Source organism: Psittacula echo, assembly GCF_963264785.1.
Source record: "Psittacula echo genome assembly, chromosome: 6".
In the NCBI taxonomy this organism is placed as follows: domain Eukaryota; kingdom Metazoa; phylum Chordata; class Aves; order Psittaciformes; family Psittacidae; genus Psittacula; species Psittacula echo.
In genome coordinates this window covers 66,997,069-67,008,157 of record NC_137743.1, presented here as the reverse complement: position 1 = coordinate 67,008,157, position 11,089 = coordinate 66,997,069, and the positions used below count along the sequence as shown (strand labels likewise).

Genomic DNA, 11,089 nt, shown 5'->3' with positions numbered 1-11,089 from the left:
TTTATTTACAGTCTACTGAAAGTGCAAAACAATTGGCTGAAAATTAAGATATTTGTAAATGCTTAAGACCAGAAAATATGTGTTAACCAGCCACAATTAATTATAGCTAAAGTTTAAGGTTTTAATGTCCAGGAAATTATTCTCTCGAGATTTGTTTGTGCATATTGTGCTCTTTTTGGACCAGTCCTTTGCTACCTTTATGCTATTGATTTTGACAGCCTTACTATTGTAACTATTGTAATGGAATTCTGTAAAAACCTGATTGGTAGTTTAAAAAAAGAAGTAAAATGTAAACACAGGTTAATCTATTCATCATTCAAAGTGTTTTCAGTCCTGTCAGTCCTCTGAAATGGCCACACTGCTCGCAGTAGTAGGCAGTACACTTAAGGTTAGAAATTTTTCTTAGTATCTGTTATATTTCAAATGGCAATACTTGTTAAGTCTTCTCTGAATTGAACTTATTATACCTTGGATGCCTCTTGAACCTACATTCTTACATCAGATGTCTACATGCATCTTCTGCTGAGGTCAACAGTAGCTGGGCAAGCTAAACCGGTGATCAGTTTTGGTCCTGACCTGGAGAATAAATCATAAAATACAGATTTTTAATTAGGCAGAAAAACACTACTTCCCTTAGGATTGTTACAGGCTTTTTGTGCATTTTTCACTAACTGTTCTATTTTATCCTTTGCCTTTTTTATCCATGTGAGAAATCATTTACTATAAGATGAATTAACGGTTCACAACACGGCCACCCGTGAAGCTATAGTGCATATATTCTCCCTCAGCCAAAGTTCTCTGGCAGGCTGGTACATTGTGCGTTGCCTAAGACCTTAGAATATGTTTTTGCTTATTTTTGTAGTGGCAGTGCGGTAGCAGAGAAAGTGAAGTTCTTAACAAGTGACCTTGACAGGATAAAAGATCATTTCTCATCACAGCTTCAAATGTTTATGCTCGACGCGGTTCTAGTCGGTGAGACATCTGTGATAAAGTTCTCTGGTTGTCAATCACATTTAATTGCCGCACATAGCTCCGAACATCCTGATGGTTCTTATTAGTTAAGGCTGCGTCGGGATCTGGTGAAAGAGAAATGATGTAGGATTGATACACTTAAATGAACAAATGCCTGAACAGAATGCGGTAACTCTTTACAAGCTGTCACAGGAAACACCAGATCCTGGTGAGTTAAAAAGAAAATATTTAGAAATCACTCTCTTTGAAGCCTTTCCTCCATAGCTGAGTGTCTTTCTGGTTCCTACCCCCACAAATTAACTTTTTCTCTCAGATATACTTGGCTACATGTCCCCAGATTGATGGCTCTTGGTTACAGTTTTATACATCACCTTACCAGTCAATTGCTATAAATTATATAGCTAACTAGTATGATTTAAAGCTGCCCATCTGGTTTTGAACCAGCAGCTTTTACACAGATTCAGAACTCTGTGATTGATTTAAGCCTCCTTTCATGAAATATTCCCATGTCTAACTCAGCATTAAATATCTGTAACACTGTAGTGCTTTGTGACTGCCCCATTCAAGCTTACCTTACTTAACATAACCTCATTATATCTACTCCAACAATTATGAAATACCACTGAGTTAAAAACTGAGTATCTTCAGCCTCACAGTGAAGAGATTACAATTCAATAGAATATGTGTTAGGTAACTTAAACTTCTCTAAAAGAAAGATACTGAAGCATCTACTATGTATGATCTATCTACTATGATCTATCTACTATCTACTGAAGTATCTACTATGTACACACACAAAAAAGCACGGGACTTAGATATGGTACATCTATGTACTGACATTTTGTTGTATCATGTATAGTGAAAATCCACTTCCACTTCTAAATATGTGGAGGTCTCACTAGTGCTTAACACATTAAAAGGTACATAGCTAGAGAAACTTCAATAGTGGGAATAGTGAGAATAGTGAGAACCAGTGTCCTGGTTTAGCAGTAGCAGTCATTTTTTCTCCTTCTTAGTAGCTGGTGCAGCGCTGTGGTTTTGACTTTCGGCCTGGGAATAATACTGATAAAGCTGATGTTTTCAGTTGCTGGTCAGAATGTTTACTCTGACCAAGGACTTTGTGAGTCTCATGCTCTGCCAGGGAGGAGGGGAAGCCGGGAGGAAGCAGAGACAGGACACCTGACCCAAACTAGCCAAAGAGGTATTCCATACCACAGCACGTCATGCCCGGGGATGTAACTGAGAGTTACCCAGAAGGGCTAGAACACTGCTGGGTGGGGGGCAAGGTATCAGTATCGGTCTGTGAGTGGTGAGGTACCAGCTGGTGAGCGGTTGTATTCTCTTGCTTGTTATTTCCTTTATCACTATTATTATTGGTGGTAGCAGTAGTGGTTTGTGTTATACCTTAGTTATTAAACTGTTCTTATCTCAACCCGTGGGAGTTGCATTCTTTTGATTCTCCTCCCCATCCCTCCAGGAGCAAAGAAAGGTGGGGGGGGAAGTAGACTGTGTGGTTCTGATTTACGGCCTGGGCTTAAACCACGACATGGAAAGAAACTATTTTTATAATAATATATTGTTTTATATGATTTCTTCTGTTCTTTGAGGAAAAGGAACGCTGCTATGTAGCAAAATGAGTGAAGTGCTGAGGAAATGCCAGTGTGACAGGCACTGACAGTGCACCTAGATGGGATGAGACCCACAGAGCAATCCTGTTTGACCATGCGGCTCTGTCACCTTTCATGGCCTCAAGTAAGTTCTGGTAATTATACTGACAAACAGGTTTTAAGCTCACCACCTGACGCAGTTATGTCACCTATAAACATCATGTTTCCGGATTGGTTTACTATAAAAACAGGGTTTATCCAAGCAAGTATCTTGCATATATCTGTGTGCTGCTGTCTCCTAGCCTGATTTCAACCACTTATGAACCCAGTGGCTTATTTCAACAAATTCTAACTTGACAGATGTGTAGAGACCTCACTGATACTTAGCTCCTTCACACGGTTGGAGAAGAGATGGAGGAGGAAGAGTTTATTAGAGCTTCTCGAAGGATATTTCACCCTGTGAAGCATCAAAGGATCCAAACAGGGAAGAATCACTGAAAACCAGGCTTTTCAATTCTGGTACACACAGAATTAGCTGTAATTACTGTAGCTACTGATGATAATGCTGACTGTGCAGATGTTGTAATACACTTACTGAAAGATTGGCTTCGGCAGAATTTCACCGTCCTGACAGTGTTGGCAATCATGCGCTGGAAAGAAAAGATGGGATGCAATCAGGGAACAAGCACTGTATTTCATCATAATTTAAACGAAGCACCTAACTGTGCCTCAGTGTAAAGACATATGCCAATAAAAGCAGTCATATGAATGAAAATATAATTTTAATGCTGATACTCTCATGTGTAGGGTGTGATTTGCATTTACACAGGCTTTAAATGAGCGTGAGTGTAATTTACATGCGCTCAGAGAACCCTTACCCTTGCTTGGATGCTGTAAAAGGCCTTAACTAAGAATGAAAATCAGACCCTTCAATGTGCATTTCTTTGATAACATCTCACATTCAGAAGCAAAAGAAACGTCATGTAGAACAGCTTGGAATATACACATGTTAATTTTAAGACCATCAGTTCCTAACAGCAAGGCCATTTCTATAACATATTCAGCAATCGAAGAGCATTCACCTTTCATATGAATTTGAGTTTAAAATGCAGCCTTCCCATAAAATGACAGTGTAAAATCACATGTGAGAGTGCATGTTCACTGATTCCCTCTGAAAGTATGCTCAATTGACAGGTGAGAAGGCCACCATTAGAACTGTGGTCATGCAGGCAAGTTTCATCAAACAGAACTGTCAGACAGTGCTAGCTTGCACAAGTGTATCTAACCCAACATGAAAGGAGATTCACTTTTGGTGGACACCTCTACTGGCAATTCACAGAAAAAAGCAGAAGTAATTTCAGTCCTTCTTGGCCATGCTTTCTCTTCAGTAAATAAGCCGTTATTTCACTCACTTGGCTAAGAAAATATTCAGTAATACATTTCACTCCAATAAATCAGATGCTATTTTACAATAGTTTTAAAGAACAGAAATGAAGTAAGTAATAAAGCCAAACATTTCAGATTTAGTTCTGGACTGCAAAATTGTAACTGGGTTGTGTGATTAGCACCACACAGGTAATACTCCCACCAGTGTGGGGGCAAACTTAGTTGTTCTGCATAGTATCAAATAAACTGAAACTTCAGCAGTAAAACTGAATCCCTTAGCTAGATAGTTTGAGTCAGTCACTGTTAATAAGGACAACATTTGTTTCGGTTTCTTTTGCTTAGATTAAGAAAAAGCAGAGAAGTGAAATGCTATTCCTAATCAGAGTCTAATGTTTGTTCCAGCACTTTAACAGGGTCCAACAATTAAAACTCAGCTACATCTTTTAACACAGCACACTCTTGCTCCCCAGAATTAGCACACTATTATGATCTTACATTAAAATGATGTTATAAATAAAATGCCTTTGTGAAATCTGTCATTCCAGAAGGGGGAATCACCAATGTAAAATGTTCCTTAACACACACTGAACAATCTAGACATTTTAATGTGCTGACAAGCATACAAAAATGGATATGGCTGGTGGTTAGCATTAAAAACACTAGTGATGTATTGTACCAAATTTTTGTGGATTACACATCTTGTAATCAAATGAATTGCAACTATTCTGAAACTGATCTAAAGTATTTTAATTCTAAACCACAAGTTCCCAAAAGATCTAGGGAATTTGTATATGCATCTGCTTATATTTTTCCTAGAGTCATATGTATTTAGATGTGAAAAATACGTAGATTTCTAGTAAGGGTAATTTTTAATCCTATGTTAATTTTTATACCTCTTCAAGCCATTACTACTAGGCAGATTTTCTGAGGCGCTCCCCTTGCAAACATTCTCATATGTGCTTAGCATTAAGCATGTGAATAAGCCCCATTGACTTCAACGGAACCTGTTAAATACTCAAGGATAAGCACTCATTATAGTATCGGATTGAGACAGAACGCACTGCATATTACAGTGTTAGTTATTCAAGTGTAACCCAATCAAATGAAAATCAAAACAACATGAACATGTAAACATGAATGCTTCATAACTCTTATGGTTTCACATGCATTATGTGATGCTGCTATTTTGATTTACGCCGTTTCAAAAAGTACTCCCCTAAAACAACTACAGGGAGAGACCATAAAGTTGAACTGGACTGGCCGACACGATGAAGTTTCAAGAGCATCTGACATCAAGGGAAGCTTTCCTAAGGACACTTCATTTTTATGAACATAGCTAGTGTTGCTTGATGTGCCCTCTAGATGGACTGTTAATACACATCCTAATTTTTCATACTTGTAACTGTTTATGTTTTGCAGCCTCATTTCATGATGAAGTTTGGAGCTAGGCTGTAGGCTCAGTGTTTGATTAGTTTAGTGTTAAGCTTAAGTGAAAATTTAGATTTATCAAAAAAGTGTGTTCTGTGGAATCTTTTTACTCTTTTTATTTATGTGGGGAATTGGTTCTGCAAAGAAGCGTACCATTTAGAATAAGTACTATAATGCTGTATTGTACAGAAAGACAAAGTATGAGTGTAGCAAAGGTTTTTAAAAAGGTTTCACTATTTCCAAATTTCTCTTCATATGGGCTCTTCCAGGCAAAGAAAACCAAAGTGGCCATGATCTTGTCTGACTTCTGTTTAAAGGCTGAACTGCCTGGCTTCCTTCTGCTGGCTGAAAGGATTCATTTTTAAGGAGTTACTTTGCCTATTCTTCAGGATACTGTCATTCAGTCTCTGCATTTTGAAGTATCCTGGCAATGAGGAACCACAAAGGAATAAGGAAGTGAATGTTAAGGCAGAATAAAAGGAGAATCTGTGGCCAGAAGACAGAGTTGCAACCCAGTGAGGAGATTCTGGAGTATTATGTATCCTTGAAAAGCTCCTTTCACATTGCTTTTTTTCCAAGTGCTGTTGTACTGTCTAATACAAACTCAAAAAAGCTCCCCTTTGGAAGGTGCACAAAAAAACATGAACTGAAGGTGAATTTCCCTCCTGAATCTTGTAGATAAGTTGTATTGTCTTCCTTTGATTCAAGAAAACTAGAAACATGTACAGAGAAAATGTTCAGATGGAAGTTTAATTGCCAGCTCCTTAAATTTTTTCTTCAAATAGAGGATTACCTCTAGTTAGTGCCTCCAAAAATTAACCTCTGCTTACTCACTGTGCAAAGAAAGACCATTATGGAAAAGCCATACAAACTTCAATTTGGATTTTTCTGAAATAGAACCAATTGCATAATATGACAAGCAACCACTATTACCAGCATCCTATATATACACAACAATACCCTTTCAAGTTTTGAGCAGTTTGGAATAGTGGCAGCAGGCCTGCACATTATCTTCTAATCCATTCTAAACCCAGGTTTCTAAATGTTATAAATATTCATATATGCCATAGAAAACTAGTAAGGGCTTTAGTCACACACTTTTTGCATAATCTTTATGTTCCAAAAATGAAAGAATGTTTGCCCTTTTTTTGCATAAGGATCAGAGTGTGAATTCTCTTTTGTTCATATCCACAAAACCCGAAAACCAATATGTGCCAATTCTCTAATCCTCATTTTACACCTGAAGGGTGAAGAGGCTTCACAAAAAGAAGCATCAGTGGCCAGCATCACGGCACTGCCTTGTGCTGCCATGGCAGGTCAGCACTTTCAGAGCTCTTTAGTGTGTTCTTAAAGAGGTTCACACTCAGTACTTTCCTCACTTTCCTCTCTCTTCCTTCCCTGGCAAGACATAATTCTAGGAAAAGACTTTTAAATTTTCTTCTAAATATATAGCTATAAAAGTAGTGTTACTTGAATGTTGACATGTACTGCACTGCAGGCTGTAGCTTGTCCCTTATCTGCTAAATTATACAGAGTTTACAGGAACTAATACCACTGGCAGATTTGGGGGCTGTCCTTCACCTGAAAAGAGGGTCATTAATGGATCTAAAAGACAAAGGTGTATTTTAGATCACAAACCGCTGTCTACTGCCATCTTTTAATCTTTCACCTACTTGCAGCTCTCAAAATGTCCTCAACTGGCAAAACTACAACTACAGCATTTTAAAAACTTTAGGAGCCTATTCATTCCTTGTTCCTCAGTGACAAGCATGTCTTCAGTTTTTACACAGATGGGTCTTCTAAGGCAGCACTTACAACTAACATCGGCTGTCAACTTGTAAGTGGAGAAAAGATGAAGGTAGTTTTTACTACATAAGGTCACAGAGCATATGCCAACATAGAAGGTACGTCTGAGCAGCACCATTGTGGAAACAGCTTGTACCATATCTCCATTAGCTTCTTACAGGGTGCAACCATGAGACAGTGAGTTAAGACCTTCAGTACTTCTCTAAAACCATGTCTTGTTCAGTATTGAAGACAAAGCCTTTTACTAAAGACTTGTATTACTAATACCAGTAATGTCAACTTAGTGACAAAAGTATAAATAACATGTTCCAGGCTGATTTTAAGGCCCAATGCTTGTTTCCTCCAACTGTCCTCTTCTCCCCCCTTGCTTCATGCAATAAATGGCGTAGTAAAGAGCACACCTATTTCTGACACGTTCAATATTGATTTCCCATATCTTGTACAGACCAAATGGGTTCGCTTACAAACTTCCCTGTTTACGCACAGTTGTGGCTCTACCATACACACAGCATTCTCTTCCCTGGCTAGCTGTCCCTGCCCTCCCACTCCTCACGGCCTCATCCAAATAAGAGGCTCCATGAAGATCAGGAGATAGGGAATGAGAGGAAGGAGCAGGCAGTTTACAAAGGCAGCAGCAGGTAAAGCTCCGCAATGCTCTTCAGAGTGATGTCCCCCCTTGCTGCCCATACCACAGTTCTGTCACTACACCCCTGAAAAAGACCAATTTATAGGAAAGTGTAGCAGGAAAAAATTGACTCAGTCCCTTTCCTTTTTAGCTTGACTTGCTAAAAAAAACTAGGCTAATGTGATTTAACACCATCTGTCTCTTTTTCCATTCTTCTCTAGATATTTTTGTCAAATCTGTAAAAAGAACCCAGAGTTTTCAAACATAAGAAAGCTCCTACCAATTTTCTGTGAAAATAGATGGCTGTGAACAAGAGGAAGATTGTGTAAGTGCCTTCTCCTGTCTCCTTCAGGGAAAAGGCTGTAGTGCAAGTTCCTGTGTTATGACAAAAGCCTATTCACACAGAATTCCCCAGCCATGAAGAAACCACACAAGCCCCAGCCACGAGGAAAGCTCTGAGCAGAGCTTAGGCAGCCATGAAACACAAACGTTTAGGGAAGAAGGCCTTGCCATTTCTGGCACTCAGAGAACTCCTGGCTCAGACACTGTCTGACGGCTCCTGCATGTTTTAAGATGCATCGTTTAATATAAATAATAACAGAAACCTCAGAGAACATAAAAGATTTAAAGGAAGCTGTTTCAGCTGCAGAGATGCCACTAGATCAAACTTCTACTTTTGGCTGCCAGTTACAGGAATAAAGTTGTCAGCAGCACATCAGCTGTCGGGATCAGAGCTCTGTGGTGAGAATGCAGACATGATGCCAGAGGCTGTTCTCTGTTTCATCACTGTGCTTACATGAGAGTTGGAGGGACCCAGCTCATTTGGTGGCAAGTGGCACCAGCAGTGGCAGCTACCCAGATATTTTTATTCATAAACTTCAGCAAGCATCAAAGTTAGGATGGATCAAGGGAAATCATTTTCCAAAGAACAAATATGTTTTAGACAGATCAGTAAGAGTAGCTCCCAGCTATATTCAGAGGTACCTCTATGTGCTGACAGAATATCATGCAGCACAGCAAACAGGCAGAAACAACAAATGGCAGGACTTGATTCCTGTGAGGAAATTTGGTTTCTGCATTTCTCCTGAAATAACAGAATAGCAGAATAACATCACAGATTTACCTTGAGTTTATACTTATGTAAAAGGAAGCTGAATTTATCTGAGAGTTATCTGGCTGAGTGGTCTTGTCTTCACCAGTTAATATCTGGCAATTATGTGTGGATATGACAGTTGCAAGCTTAACACAAGTAGGCGGTAGCAACTGAGGTTTAACAGTAGGCTTTTCTTCTTTGCTTGACCTGATGACACATGCAAGAAGCTAAAAACTGCCAGGTCCACATTAGGATTTGAATGAATTATGTGGGTGGAATCTGAATATATGTTGCTTTGAGAGCTATGGGTTGAGAGAAGCAGTAAAAACATAGAAGCATGCAGAATAGCTAATGAAGAACATTTAAAAGACAAAAGACATACTTGTAGTAAGACCTGGAGAAAAAGCAGAGTGGGCTTTTAGGTAGACCACTAACTGAAGAAAGGTTTAGAATACTGAGAAAGGAGAACATTTCCCTTTCTGTTATGTGGAGGAACATAAGACATTATATCGATTCTTTGAAAAATGCATAGCATCAAAAATACATTAAATCGGTCTTCCCTTACCTCTCCTAAAGGACATGCTCAAAGCTCGGATTATTAATCAAAATAGGTGCTATTACCTTCATGCAGTACACAACTTTATTTAAAACTTTTGGGTGCTAGCAGTAAATCCATGTTCTAGAGATAGCACATAGAAGATAAGGCAATGTGCAGACTAGGGTGAAAAGGGCAGACCTGCTGCAGCCTAGCTATAGATCAGTTTAAGCTGCTATAAAATTCACTCCTGGCCTTGGGAGTGCCAAGTTGTAGTACAGAGTGGTGCAGAACCATTTCTAAATGACAAGCCTGGGTTGAACTTCTGTCTATGGGCAAGTACTCACAGGAGAGCTCCTGCCTCCTGTAATGGCTTTTACACATATCAGGCATAAAGAACAGCCTGAGGCATACAGCTCTGTGGCTGCTGAAGTACTAGCTCTTCTGGCTCAGGAGATTTAAGTAGGCCAGGTGAGGAGGTGAGGTGGACAACATGGAGCCAGCCACACAGCCATGGTTATAGCAATGCATCTGCCTTCCCTCCCCGTTTGGAGGTGCTCCAGCCGAGTCGGAGATCCCTTTGTGTTCCCCAAAATATTTACTGACTACACTAATACATGTATATATTTATCTACCTAATTAGAATAGGCAGTCCAGGAGAAAATCCTTTCTGCAGGTAGAAGGCTCACGGCCTGTGGAAGGAGATGGCAACACAGTCTGAATATGCAATTAGGGAATGTTATTATTGCAAACTGAGGTCAGGCCCTTACTTAGGCATTAGTACTTCCATTTACTCACAAAAGAGTCTCAGCCTAGTAGACAGGTGTTTTCACCCTAGGACAGAGGTTGTCCTGGAGCTATAGACTAAAATCTAAGAGAAGAATTTCCTCAGAGTGACAATGACTCTTCTGTAAATTTTTCTGAACACCTGAAAGTCCTCCTTTTTTCCCCCCACAGTACCAGTGCTCAGAAAGTAAGACAAGGTCCTCTGCAGTGCTGTGGAAATAGCCATGGAGTGGTTCTGGTTACTGTAGTACTAAGAATAAGCAGATAGAGGTGCCAGAGCAGATCTGCTCCAGCTCCTGAATGGAACTTTACTGCCAGAACACTAAGTCTTTTTTGGTTTTGCAGTGCAGCTGCTCATAGCTGGGCTTGGCTAACCCTGGTTCTCAGATGCAGGTGTCATTAACCACATTAATTAAGAGCATGACCTTAGCAATCAAAAGGAAAGGCTTCTTACTGCTAAGAAACTTGAGTTTCAGTTGAGATTGCTGCCATGGGAAGTTGTCTGCCTGCAGCATTTGACAGCAGCATTTGGAATTATGGGAGCTTGGGTGCAGGATTTAAAATAAATCCGATTGACCATAGTCTAACCTTCTGTTATTGATCCCCCTTACCAATATGAAAGCAATCAAATCACCAGTCTTCTTTCACTGTTAAAGGAAAGAAGAAAACAAGATGATGTGCAAGTTTTGCATTAAAGCTGCTTTCATTCTCTGAGGAGCAATGCAGAATTATCCCTGCCTGAGGCAGTTCAGTCCGGTTTGAAGAAACAGCAGTTAAAATCTCCGCTTGGTCCCAAACTGGCTGTTAAAAACTGTCTCTAGCAGCTCTGCTTCCTGTTACTGCTGCTGCCT

General features: G+C 39.6%; 1 protein-coding gene across 3 annotated transcripts in view; it reads right to left on the bottom strand.

Moving 5' to 3' along the window:
• Positions 1 to 948: 948 nt before the first annotated feature.
• Positions 949 to 11,089, bottom strand: part of RAPGEF4 (Rap guanine nucleotide exchange factor 4) — a gene marked incomplete at both ends in the record, with an annotated part of 155,476 nt that continues 145,335 nt past the window's right edge. For all 3 annotated transcript variants that reach the window (XM_080621515.1, XM_080621516.1, XM_080621517.1), the window contains 2 exons: positions 949 to 1,076; positions 3,175 to 3,229. In XM_080621515.1, the coding sequence (XP_080477641.1) occupies positions 949 to 1,076; positions 3,175 to 3,229 (183 nt within the window). The remainder of the gene's footprint in view (positions 1,077 to 3,174; positions 3,230 to 11,089) is intronic.